The sequence below is a fragment of the Amblyraja radiata genome, chromosome 1 (genome assembly GCF_010909765.2).
Source record: "Amblyraja radiata isolate CabotCenter1 chromosome 1, sAmbRad1.1.pri, whole genome shotgun sequence".
Classification (NCBI taxonomy): Eukaryota; Metazoa; Chordata; class Chondrichthyes; order Rajiformes; family Rajidae; genus Amblyraja; species Amblyraja radiata.
The window spans coordinates 162204396-162218462 of record NC_045956.1 but is presented as its reverse complement, the minus strand read 5'-3'; the positions used below and the strand labels follow the sequence as shown (position 1 = coordinate 162218462).

At 43.4% G+C, this 14067-nt stretch overlaps 1 protein-coding gene across 1 annotated transcript in view; it reads right to left on the bottom strand.

Annotated features, from left to right (window-relative positions):
- nelfa (negative elongation factor complex member A) overlaps window positions 1-14067 on the bottom strand; it is a 60585-nt gene that overhangs the window by 8731 nt on the left and 37787 nt on the right. Inside the window, exons 7-10 of the mRNA XM_033034405.1 lie at window positions 13091-13179; window positions 12047-12158; window positions 9785-10080; window positions 8005-8104 (exon numbers count right to left, since the gene is read on the bottom strand). Coding sequence (XP_032890296.1) covers window positions 8005-8104; window positions 9785-10080; window positions 12047-12158; window positions 13091-13179 — 597 coding nt within the window. The remainder of the gene's footprint in view (window positions 1-8004; window positions 8105-9784; window positions 10081-12046; window positions 12159-13090; window positions 13180-14067) is intronic.

The window sequence follows — 14067 nt, the reverse complement described above, 5'->3', positions numbered from 1 at the left end:
TTTCTCCGTCTTACTGTCTTTCTCTTCCGTAAATACAGAGGAGAAATACTCATTGAGGACCTTGCCCATCTCCTGTGGCTCCACACAGAGGCGACCGCTTTGATTCCTGAGAGGTCCCACTCTCTAGTTACCCCTTTCCCCCTTATGTATTTATAAAATCTTTTGGGATTGTCCAATGCTACCCACCAGAGTTATCTCTTGGCCCTTATTTTTCCCTACTGATTACCTTTTTTAGTTTACTCCTTAGTTCCCGAAACTCCTCCAGGGATGCACTTGTTCCCAGCTGCCTATACCTGTCCCATGCATCTTTCTTGTTTTTGGCCAACGCCTCAATTTCCCTCGTCAGCCAAGCTTCCTTACGTTTGCGTGCTTTGCCCTACACTCTAACGGGGACGTACACACCCTGAGCTTTCGTCAGCACACTTTTAAAAACAGCCCACTTGGCCGATTTTTCCCTCAAATAACCTGCTCCAGTCAAGTTGAACGAGACCGTCTCTCATCCCCTCAAAGTTGGCCTTTATCCCAGTTGGGATATGACCTAACACATCTCCCATCATTGGTAACAATGGAGATCTCTCATCTGAACTGCGGCTTCCTTGGACCTGTCCAGTGAATATGATCAAGCTGGAACAATAACAGAAATGCATCGAGCACCACCAACATGACACATTGTGTTTGTTGATCTCACTAAAGACTCACTGAGTCAGGAGGGACTGTTGTGCCCCCTTCTCAAATGTACCTATCCGAAGAAATTCACCTCCATATTTGCTTCATGGTGCCATACAAACTGGAATCCTACCCAATGGGTTCATGACAGTAGCAAACTCAGGACAGATCAGCTTCAAGCAAGACCTGTGCATTCCCGTGACTCTTTCACACAGCAGCGCTGCACCTCACCTCCCTACAAGCTTCCTGAGGGAGTGGATCATAGGTCCAGAACCAAGGACATTGCAATTTCAACAGCTGAACTGCATGTGCAGGTAACGCTTGCATACACCTGTATAGAGAGGCTGAACAAGTCATCAACTTGTTCATTGACAGAGAGAATGAGGCACATACTCAATGCCCACAAACTAAAAGTCCTCAACCAACCCATTTCCCTCATACATCTTTTGTTCATCCCTCCGGTAATAAATCTCCACAACAGTTCAAAGATTCGACGGTGCAAGATTTAGTGAATCATACACAATCAGCCAAGGATACAAGGGCATGACAAGCACTTGAACTGCTAAGGCACAGAAGGCTATGGACCAAGCGCTGGTGAATGGGATTACTGTAGATGGATAATTGATAGCGTACGACTATGGTGAGGATGCCACACTGCTGGCCCCGTATGTGACTACAGACTCCCCATAATGGATTAAATCCCAAAATGACACTCCCTGACAGGTGGTAAGTCATCTTTACTAAAATGATCAAAGGGTTTAACATCGCGGAGCCTGGCCGGGGGTCGCCGGAGAAGCGCTCCAACCGCCTACAACATCTTGGAGCCTCGATCTGTGGATCTTCTGGAGCGGACCTTCCAATGTGGAGCGGGCGATCCCTCGCTGGGGGTCGCTGGAGAAGAGCTCCGACCGCCGGCTTGCGGCCTACAACATCTTAACGCGGTCTCCGGTAAGGAGGTGGCCGATTGGGGAGCTCCAGGCTCGACCTGTCCCGACGTCGGTGTTCCGACCATCCCGACCAGAGGGCTTGAACATCGAGCCGTCCGTAACGGCGACTACGGAGGTTCATGGCCCTGACCACGGGTGAACAAGGGAGGAGGAGAAAGAGGACTGTGTGGACTGTATTACCTTCCACCACAGTGAAGAATGCAGTGGTGGATGATGTATATTATGCCCTTTTTTAATTGTAACGCTGCATGGTAAGGTCATTTCACTGCACCTTATGGTGCATATGACAAATAAATTTGAGCCTTTGAACCTACACTGTGTAAACAATAGCACCATAATCTTTTCACGAAGACAGATGGAACTCTATCCCAAGTCTCCTCATCTTCTGACACTCTCTCTTGCATATAGTGCCGTGAAGTGAGACATGTTTCCAATGAGAGGGAAGACTGATTGTGTAGTCAGCTTGTTGAGCTTAGACTAGAAGGGGACACATCAGTGATTAATGCCTAATATCAACATGCTACATGCTTTGATGAAGATGGAAAGCATCCACATCATTGTTTAGGATTGGGAAGCTTTTAGAGAAGAGGGTAACTAAAAAGTCAATATGGGGAGAAAAGATGAAATATGAAGATAAGCTAGCCAATAATATAAGAGAGGATAGCAAGAGTTCCTTCGGTTATATGAAGAGCAAGAAAGAGGCAAGAGTGGAATAAAGAAATGGCAGAGGAATTGAATAATTTTTTTGCTTCAGTCTTCACAGTGGAAGACACTAGCAACATGCGTGAAATTCAAGAGAGTCGGGGTGGAAGTTAGTGGAGTGGCTATTACTAGGGAGAAGGTGCTTGGGAAGCTGAAAGGACTGAAGGTGGATAAGTCACCTGGGCCGGATGGACTGCACCCTAGGGTTCTGAAATAGGTGGTTTTAGAGATTGTGGAAGCATTGATAATGATATTATCCCACTGCATAAAAATGGAGCAAGGCAGAACAGTGGGAAGTATAGGCCGGTTAGTCTGACTTGGGTGGTTGGTAAGATTTTAGAATCCATTATAAAGGATGAGGTTACAGAGTAACAAGTTTACGATAAAATAGGCCAAAGTCAGCATGGCTTTGTGAAGGGGAGGTCTTGCTTGACAAATTTGCTGGAATTCTTTAAAGCAGTAAATAGCAGGACAGACAAAGAGAGTCAGTAGAATTTTTTTGTGGCAATCGCCTTTAGTCGCCCAAAAAATCGCCTAAGTGGGACAGGCCCTTTAGATTTTCAGAAAGCCTTTGATAAGGTGCCACACATTAGGCTGCTAAGGAAGATGAGAGCCCACGGTATCAAAGGGCAGATACATGGATAGCAGGTTGGCTGGGTGGCAATAAAGGGGACTTTTTCTGGTTGGCTGCCAGTGACTAGTTTAGTTCCGCAAGGGTAGGTGCTGGGGCCGCTACTATGACGTTATTATGATTTGGATGAGGGGATTGAATTGAATCCTTTATTTGTCATTCAGACCTTTCGGTCTTGAAGGCTTTGTGGCAAAGTTTGCGGATGATATGAAAATAGGTGGATGGGCAGGTAGTGTAGAGAAAGCAGGATTCTGGAGAAGGACTTGGACAGGTTGGGAGAGTGGGCAGAGAAGTGGCAGATGGAATATAGTGTTGCAAAGTGTAGAGTCACACACATTTGTGGTAGGAATAAAAGGGTGAGAATCCAGAAAAAGGACTTGGGAGTGCTGGTGCAGAATTCCCAAAGAGTTAATCTGTCCCTTTATCATGGATCTATACATTGTAATTGGCTCGACTGTAATCATGTATTGTCTTTCCCCTGACTTGCAAGCACGCAACAAAAGCTTTTCACTGTACCTCGGTACACGTGATAATAAACATCAGTATACCGCAAGAAATTTTAGCAAATTGGGGACGCAGCCCAGACCATCACACAAACCAACTCCCCTTCCATTGACTCCATTTATGTCTCGCGCTGCCTTGGCAAGGCCAGCAGCATAATCAAGGACGAGTCACACCCTGGCCACTAATGGGAGAGTCTAGGACTAGAGGTCATAGCCTCAGAATGAAAGGACGCATTTTTAAGGAAGATGAAGAGAAATTTCTTTAGTCAGAGGGTGGTGAATCTGTGGAATTCTTTGCCACAGAAGGCTGTGGGGACCAATATAGTGGATATTTTTAAGGCAGAGATAGATCGATTCTTAATTAGTACGTGTCAGAGGTCATGGGGAGGTGACAGGAGAATGGGGATAAGAGGAGAGATAGATCAGCCACGATTGAATGGCGGAGTAGACTTGATGTGCCAAATGGCCTAATCTTACACCTATTCCTGATGACCTGAAACAAGATTTGGCCACAAACAGTTTACTTTAATGTTCTTAAGTCATAGAAACATAGAAAATAGGTGCAGGAGTAGGCCATTCGGCCCTTAGAGCCTGCACCGCCATTCAATATGATCATGGCTAATCATCCAACTCAGTATCCTGTACCAGCCTTCTCTCCATACCCCCTGATCCCTTTAGCCACAAGGGCCACATCTAACTTCCTCTTAAATATAGCCAATGAACTGGCCTCAACTACCTTCTGCGGCAGAGAATTCCAGAGATTCATCACTCTCTGTGTGAAAAATGTTTTTCTCATCTCGGTCCGAAAAGATTTCCCCCTTATCCTTAAACTGTGACCCCTTGTTCTGGACTTCCCCAACATCGGGAACAATCTTCCTGCATCTAGCCTGTCCAACCCCTTAAGAATTTTGAAAGTTCTATAAGATCCCCCCTCAATCTTCCAAATTCTAGCGAGTACAAGCCGAGTCTATCCAGTCTTTCTTCATATGAAAGTCCTGACATCCCAGGAATCATTCTGGTGAACCTTCTCTGTACTCCCTCTATGGCAAGAATGTCTTTCCTCAGATTAGGAGACCAAAACTGTACGCAATACTCCAGGTGTGGTCTCACCAAGACCCTGTACAACTGCAGTAGAACCTCCCTGCTCCTATACTCAAATCCTTTTGCTATGAATGCTAACATACCATTCGCTTTCTTCACTGCCTGCTGCACCTGCATGCCTACTTTCAATGACTGGTGTACCATGACACCCAGGTCTCGTTGCATCTCCCCTTTTCCTAATCGGCCACCATTCAGATAATAGTCTACTTTCCTGTTTTTGCCACCAATGATCATGAACTACTGTAATTCAATAACTATAATATAACCATATAACAATTACAGCACGGAAACAGGCCATCTCGGCCCTTCTAGTCCGTGCCGAACACATATTCTCCCCTAGTCCCATCTACCTGCACTCAGACCATAACCCTCCATTCCTTTCCCGTCCATATAACTATCCAATTTATTTTTAAATTATAAAATCGAACCTGCCTCCACCACCTTCACTGGAAGCTCATTCCACACAGCTACCACTCTCTGAGTAAAGAAGTTTCCCCCTCATGTTACCCCTAAACTTCTGTCCCTTAATTCTCAAGTCATGTCTTCTTGTTTGAATCTTCCCTACTCTCAGTGGGAAAAGCTTATCCACGTCAACTCTGTCTATCCCTCTCATCATTTTAAAGACCTCTATCAAGTCCCCCCTTAACCTTCTGTGCTCCAAAGAATAAAGACCTAACTTGTTCAACCTTTCTCTGTAACTTAGTTGCTGAAACCCAGGCAACATTCTAGTAAATCTCCTCTGTACTCTCTCTATTTTGTTGACATCCTTCCTATAATTAGGCGACCAAAATTGTACAACATACTCCAGAATTGGCCTCACCAATGCTTTGTACAATTTTAACATTACATCCCAACTTCTATGCTCAATGCTCTGATTTATAAAGGCCAGCACACCAAAAGCTTTCTTTACCACCCTATCTACATGAGATTCCACCTTCAGGGAACTGTGCAGTTATTCCTAGATCCCTCTGTTCAACTGCATTCCTCAATTCCCTACCATTTACTATGTACGTCCTATTTTGATTTGGCCTGCCAAGATGTAGCACCTCACACTTAGCAGCATTAAACTCCATCTGCCATCTTTCAGCCCACTCTTCCAACTGGCATAAATCTCTCTGTAGACTTTGAAAATCTACTTCATTATCCACAACACCACCTATCTTCGTATCATCTGCATACTTACTAATCCAATTTACCACACCATCATCCAGATCATTGATGTACATGACAAACAACAGTGGACCCAACGATCCCTGTGGCACCCCACTAGTCACTGGCCTCCAACCTGACAAACAGCCATCCACCATTACTCTCTGGCATCTCCCATTCAGCCACTGTTGAATCCATCTTGCTACTCCACCATTAATACCCAACAATTGAACCTTCTTAACCAACCTTCCATGAGGAACCTTGTCAAAGGCCTTACTGAAGTCCATATATACAACATCCACTGCTTTACCCTCATCAATTTCCCGAGTAACCTCTTCACAAAATTCAAGAAGATTAGTCAAACATGACCTTCCAGGCACAAATCCATGTTGACTGTCCCTAATCAGACCCTGTTTATCCAGATGCTTATATATATTATCTCTAAGTATCCATTCCATTAATTTGCCCACCACTGACGTCAAACTAACAGGTCTATAATTGCTAGGTTTACTCTTTGAACCCTTTTTAAACAATGGAACAACATGCGCAGTACGCCAATCCTCCGGCGCTATTCCCGTTTCTAATGATATTTGAAATATTTCTGTCATAGCCCCTGCTATTTCTACACTAACTTCCCTCAATGTCCTAGGGAATATCCTGTCCGGACCTGGAGACTTATCCACTTTTATATTCTTCAAAAGTGTCAGTACTTCCTCTTCTTTGAATCTCATAGTTTCCATAGCTACTCTACTTGTTTCCCTTACCTCACATAATTCAATATCCTTCTCCTTGGTGAATACCGAAGAAAATACATTGTTCAATATCTCCCCCATCTCTTTTGGCTCTGCAGATAGCTGTCCACTCTGACTTTCTAATGGACCAATTTTATCCCTAGTTATCCTTTTGCTATTAATATAACTGTAGAAACCCTTTGGATTTATTTTCACCTTACTTGCCAAAGCAACCTCATATCTTCTTTTAGCTTTTCTAATTTCTTTCTTAAGATTCTTTTTACATTCTTTATACTCCTCAAGCACCTCATTTACTCCATGCTGCCTATAATTATTGTAGATCTCTCTCTTTTTCCGAACCAAGTGTCCAATTTCCTTTGAAAACCATGGCTCTTTCCAATTTTTACTATTTCCTTTCAACCGAACAGGGACATAAAGATTCTGTACTCTTAAAATGTCAACTTTAAATGTCCTCCATTTCTCTTCCACATCTTTCCCATAAAACAAAATGTCCCAATTCACTCCTTTTAAATCCTTTCGCATCTCTTCAGTTAGCCTTTCTCCAATCAAAAATCTCAACCCTAGGTCCAGTTCTGACCCTCTCCATAATTATATTGAAACTAATGGTATTGTGATCACTGGACCCGAACTGTTCCCCAACGCATACCTCTGCCACCTGACCCGTCTCATTTCCTAACAGGAGGTCCAGCACCGCCCCTTCTCTAGTAGGTACCTCTATGTATAGCTGCAAAAAACTATCCTGCACACATTTTACAAACTCCAAACCATCCAGCCCATTTACAGAATGTGTTTCCCAGTCTATGTGTGGAAAATTGAAATCTCCCACAATCACTACCTTGTGCTTACGACTAATATCTGCGATCTCCTTACATATTTGCTCTACCAATTCTCGCTCCCCATTTGGTGGTCTATAATACACCCCTATAAGTGTTGCTACCCCTTTCCCATTTCTCAGTTCCACCCAAATAGCCTCCCTAGACGAGCCCTCTAATCTATCCTGCCAAAGCACTGCTGTAATATCTTCCCTGACAAGCAATGCAACACCTCCACCTCTTGCCCCTCCAATTCTATCACACCTGAAGCAACGAAATCCTGGAATATTTAGTTTCCAATCACAGCCCTCCTGCAACCATGTTTCACTGATCGCCACAACATCATACTTCCAGGTGTCAATCCAGGCTCTAAGTTCATCCACCTTTCTTACAATGCTCCTAGCATTAAAATATACACATTTAAGAAACCCACCCCCTCTTATTCTCTGTTTATTGTCTTTTTCTTCTTTCTCCCCTACATTTTGGGTCAGAGTGCTACCCTTCCCTGCCTCCTGCCTCACACACTGACTGCTAGCTTTCCCTATTTGAGTCCCTGCCTTTCAAGGCATTTTTAATCATTTTATTGCCAAGTATTCTCTTATTTAAGTTATACACCAATTTTTATACTTCCCGTAATGAAAAAGCCCACCACACAGCGCGGTAACACAGGTAACTAGAGTGCGGTGTATGTAAGTGAACTGTAGTGGTTTAATTGGCAATGCAAATAGTGATACTTCATACCTCTTGAACCCGCCATAAACCCAAGTATGAGGGCCTTTTCTGGGCGCGTGACTTTGTTTGCAGTCTTGAACATTTCTTGGGCTGCATACATCTGGTCTCTCTGCAAGAGGCAAATCAAACATGGGTGTGAATAGACGCAAAGACTAAACTTACAAATAAACAAAGAAATGAGCAAGATTAATGTTCACCCTCTGCCAACCTAACAGCCACATAATAAAAAAGAAATTACTGATTAACAACCATAATCTCTTGATTTGAAGGTATTGGCAGGGTTGATGAAGTGGTGGGCACTCCTACTCCTTCAGATCTACAAGAAGATTTTCTAACAGTTACTGCCGGAGACTGATATCTCCCCCCTCCATTTGTGCTCAGGTTTTCCTGGACCAACAGAAATGTAGGAAATTAAAACCAGAGTCCTAAATGCACTGAAGGAACACGAATAAAACATATCAATGAAGTGCCCTGCCTCTCCAGTACAGGTACATAAAATTATCAATCCCATATATTCAAATGGAAGCTGGAGTAGACATGGCAAGTTGAAATTCCACACCCTGATTTTGATTATAGATACAGCATGGAAACTGGCCGTTCGGCACACTGAGTCCATGCCGACCATCAATCACCCGTTCAAAAAAGAGTAGTATTGATTGGACATGTTGGTCGGTGTGGGCAAGTTGGGCCAAAGGGCCTGATTCCACGCTACATGACTCCACGACTAGTTCTACTTTATTCTACTCTCTCATCCACTATTTACACACTAGGGACAATTTACAGAGGCCAATTAACTGTAGGAAGTTATCAGATATTGTTAAATTCAAGAGCTGTAATGTGCCCTGACAGAGGATGAGGCACTGTTCCTCAAGTTTGGGCAAGGCACAATGAGATGCTGTTTGTTGTACACCAAGAGCTGCAGAATGCTTATGATACACTGGAACTAAAGCTGTACATAATACCCCAAATCTAGTCTCAGTGGGCTTCGTGGAAGCACTTGTTGCATTATGGAAGATTCTCATGTGCTTTCATTGTTTTCACCGTAAACCTATAACCTTTGGTTCTTCGCCTTCCATCAATGGACACAGTTTCTCATTGGTCACCTTGACTAAACCTTTAATAATTTTGAAAAAACAAGGCCAAGGAGGCGAAGGGTGAACAACCCCCTTCAAACTTTCCTTAAGCAGCATGAAAAAAAAAATTTTTTATTTTGGTGTACCGATTTCTAGAGGAAGGGAGTCACTTCTGAACGAGCGACAGAAAATGAAATCCCTATATCCAGTTGAATAAACCTAGTATCTGAACAAAATTTCCAAATATTCCTCAGAATAAACTTTCCCTTCGATAATTACACCAGTGGGAAATGAAGGCACGTACAACCACTAAAGAAATCTAGACTAAATGCCACAGCAGCAAGAATATTCAATATTCTCTTTCAGATGGACATCGTTTTTCCTTTTAGAGCATGTGGAGAGCAAACGTTTAATGCACCATCTTAAAAAATCAGGCCCTTTATGCACGGTGACACAGCGGCAGAGTTGCTGCCTTACAGCGCCCGAGTCCCGGGTTCAATCCTGAGTACGGGTGCTGTCTGTACGGAGTTTGTACTTTCTTCCCGAGACCTGCGTGGATTGTCACCAGGAGAATCGCTGGTCGGTGCGGACTCAGCGGGCCAAATTTTTACATAGAAAATAAGTGCAGGAGGAGGCCATTCGGCCCTTCGAGCCAGCACCGCCATTCATTGTGATAATTTCTGCACTGTATCTCCAAAACAAAATGTCCAACTTACTGTAAGCGACAGGCTTTTGCGAGGCTGCTGCTGTGGTTGCAGTGGCGGTGCCTGCTGCTGCTGCTGTGCCTGCTGCTGAGGCTGCGACTGCTGTTGTGCAGGTGTCGTTGGCGCTGTCACGGTGACAGGCACGGTGCTCGGAGTAGTGGTGGTTGAGGTAGACGATGTTGTGGAGCTGCTGTTGTAAATCGGGGTTCTTTGTTTGAACTGGCCAGGGAGACCAGCAGTTGGAGCGGCTGACTCTTCTGCTAGTCTATTTGCCTGGAGAGCCTCTCGGACTGATCCGACTGTGTTAGCTGCTCAGGCAAGAGGAAAGAATGTGTCACACATAAGACATCGGTGCAGAATTAGGCCATTCAGCCCATCTAGTCTACTTCACTATTCAATCATGGCTGATCTATTTTTCCCTCTTAACTCCATTCTCCTGTCTTCTCCCCGTAACCTTTGACACCCTTACTAATCAAGAGTCTGAAGAAGGGTTTCGGCCTGAAATGTTGCCTATTTCCTTCGCTCCATAGATGCTGCTGCACCCGCTGAGTTTCTCCAGCATTTTTGTGTACCTAAGAATCTATCAATCCCTGCTTTAAAAAACCCAATAAATTGGCCTCCAAAATCATCTCAAGGCAATGAATTCCACAGATTCACCACCCTCTGGCTAAAGAAATTCTTCCTCATCTCCATTCTAAAGGTTCGTCCTTTTATTCTGAGGCTGTGCCCTCAGGTCCTAGACTCTCCCATTACTGGGAACATCCTTTTCACTTCCACTCTATCTAGATCTTTCATTATACGGTAGGTTTCAATGAGTTACCCCCCATCATCCTTCTAAACTCCAGCGAGTACAGGTCCAGAGACTTCAAATGCTCCTCATATATTAACCCAATCATCCCCGGGATGACACTTGTCAACTTCCTCTGGACCCTCTTCAAAGCCAGTGTGGCTGCCACTTCTAACAATCTTATTTATGCATCACCAAATTATCTCTCCTATCTTCAGTTATTTATTAAAATATTAAGATCTAATCATAGATTCAGATTCAACTTTAATTGTCATTGTCAGTGTACAATACAGAGACAACGAAATGCAGTTAGCATCTCCCTAGGCCATACCTGCATAAGCTACATTGTTAAAGCAGAGACATTCTAATCACCCGTCATCATTTTATTCTCCTGAAAGCCTCACTTAGAACATAGAAACATAGAAAATAGGTGCAGGAGTAGGCCATTCGGCCCTTCGAGCCTGCACCGCCATTCAATATGATCATGGCTGATCATCCAACTCAGTATCCTGTACCTGCCTTCTCTCCATACCCCCTGATTCCTTTAGCCACAAGGGCCACATCTAACTCCCTCTTAAATATAGCCAATGAACTGGCCTCAACTACCTTCTGTGGCAGATAATCCCAGAGATTCACAACTCTGTGTGAAAAATGTTTTTCTCGTCTCGGTCCTAAAAGATTTCCCCCTTATCCTTGAACTGTGACCCCTTGTTCTGGACTTCCCCAACATTGGGAACAATCTTCCTACATCTAGCCTGTCCAACCCCTTAAGAATTTTGTAAGTTTCTATAAGATCCCCCCTCAATCTTCTAAATTCTAGCGAGTACAAGCCGAGTCCATCCAGTCTCGACAAAGAAGCATGGTATTAAACTCAAATGATCTGTTTCAGTATTTTTGCATCACTTTTGCCTCCTTACATCTCATTTTGCTACAGCATATTCTGTAGTCGGCTGTACTTTTTGAGAAAGCTCCGCTCCTTCAACATCTGCAGCAGGATGCCAACAGGATTAACAAACTCATCAGGAAGGCTGGCTTAGTCCTGGGGGCGGAGTTGGACTCATGGGAGGTGGTCTTCAAGGGTAGGATGCTCCTCAAACTGCGGAGCAACTTGGACAATCCATGACACACTAGTCAACCCGAGGAATACCTTCAGCATCAGACTGGTTTCACCAAGATGCAGTACAGAACGCTGCAGGAGATCCTTCTTCGCTGCGGCGTTCAAATAGTACAACTCCTCCCCCTTCTGTCGTGGGGTAGACTGACTCCCCTCCCCCTCCATCACCTATATAAATTTCCATTGCAATCAAGTTGGACACTCACTAAATGTAGGGCAGAAAGCAAATGACTGTTTATAGCCTGTGGCTTCAAAGCCCACTGTGATATGTGTCATTTCCAGAACAAGACAATTTGGAAGGTTGCATTCCATCATTCTCATTAAAAGAATAAAGTGAATGATTACCACTTATTTCACTTCTGTTGGCATTTACCTTGCGGAGTTTCAGAGCTTGAAATGTAGGAAGATGATGGCACCATACTTGGTGTGGCTGGCAAGTAACTAGTAGATGGTAGTGGATTATCATTGCTCAAAGCACCAAGTTTCTGAAGGAAATACACAAAGAATGAAATAAAAAAAATTACTAGCCATTAAATAATCCAAGCATTTATAACGAAAATTAAATGTTTCAGAATAAAATTAGACCTCATCATGCACACATGGATATTTTTCAACAGCATGGGCAAACTTTGTAAGTACGATTAAGAGATTAGTATGCAAACTTAAAGCACACGGTATTGGGGGTTCAGTATTGATGTGGATAGAGAACTGGCTGGCAGACAGAAAGCAAAGAGTAGGAGTAAACGGGTCCTTTTCACAATGGCAGGCAGTGACTAGTGGGGTACCGCAAGGCTCAGTGCTGGGACCCCAGCTATTTACAATATATATTAATGATCTGGATGAGGGGTGATCAGGTAGATGCATGGAATCTCTTGCCCAGAGTAGGGGAATGGAGGACCAGAGGATAAAAGGTTCAAGGTGAAAGGGAAAAGATTTAATAAGAATCTGAGTAGTAACGTTTTCACACAAATGGTGGTGGGTGTATGGAAAAGCTGCCAGAGGAGAGAGTTGAGGCTGGGAATATCCCAACATTTAAGAAACTGTTAGACAGGTACATGGATAGGATAAGTTTGGAGGGATATGGACCAAGCGCGCAGTAAAGTGGGACCAGTGTAGCTGGGACATGTTGGCAGGTGTGAGCAGGTTGAGCCAAAGGGACCTGTTTCCACACTGTATCACTCTATGATTCTAACTCACTCCCACATGTGTTGAGACGGCACAGTTATTTTAAAGTATCTAATTTCAATATAAAAATAAGAAATGTATTGAGTTTTGTTAAGAGGAAATAATCATCATTTCCATGATTGCCACTTAAACATCAAACTAAGGAACCAGAATCTCAAATATTTGTAATAAAATTGTTCAAAGTTAGGAGGTTAATTAGTTCACCTTCACTAATACCTCTTCTTCAATTTACCTGTGCAGAGACCAGACCCACGGCATAATCAGGTGTGACGCTGTCAACAACCATTTCTTCTTTGGCCGGTTTTTCTGCAACTTCTGTATCTATATTTAAAACATTTTAAAGTGTCACCAGATGTTTTAAAAATTTAGCTGCTAACATATCAAGGTGAAATAAACATAATCTGAAATGATTCACATCTTGATTTACAGAATCAGGCAAGTCTAATTATTATTACCTTCAGTTAAAAGACATTTAAGAAAGTTAATACATGCGCTACATCTGAGCACAGACAGGGATCTGCGGTTTCCGTCAAGGCCCTATCCCACTTTCCCGAGTTACTCACGAACTCTCCCAAGTTTTCCCCTTGATTCGAACTCGGATAATTACGGTAATAGCCATTCGTAGGTACTCGGGGCTATTTTTTTTTACTCGTGGACATTTTTCAACATGTTGAAAAAAGGTCCCGACTTACCTGATGCCCTGAGTTCCTACGGCTGGCATTACGAACCGCTACGAAACATCTACGGACTCCTACGGACATTCCCCGAGTTCGAATCAAGGGGAAAACTCGGGAGAGTTTATGAGTAACTCGGGAAAGTGGGACAGCACCTTTTCACTCACTACGTACAAGATTACATTTTGGGCTAGGAATGAGATTTCAGTTTGTGTGACCATTGTTGCTGATGAACAAGATTATTATCCACTGAGAATAATCATCCTGGTGCACTTCAGGTCGAGCACATGATGAAGGGGTTACGTCTCCCAAATGTCACAGCACCTACATACACCGTTTCATCAAGTATCAACGTCTTACATAAAAGTTTCAATTCCAATCCCAATGGTTCTCAGCACGATTCATGTCGTTGTTATAACTTGTGTTACAGCTATAAAACTATAACAATAAAGACAGTGTCCTCAAAGTTTAGACAAGTCCTCAAGCAAATTTCAAGGAGTAGAAAGGAGTGGCACCATATTATCTCATACTCCAA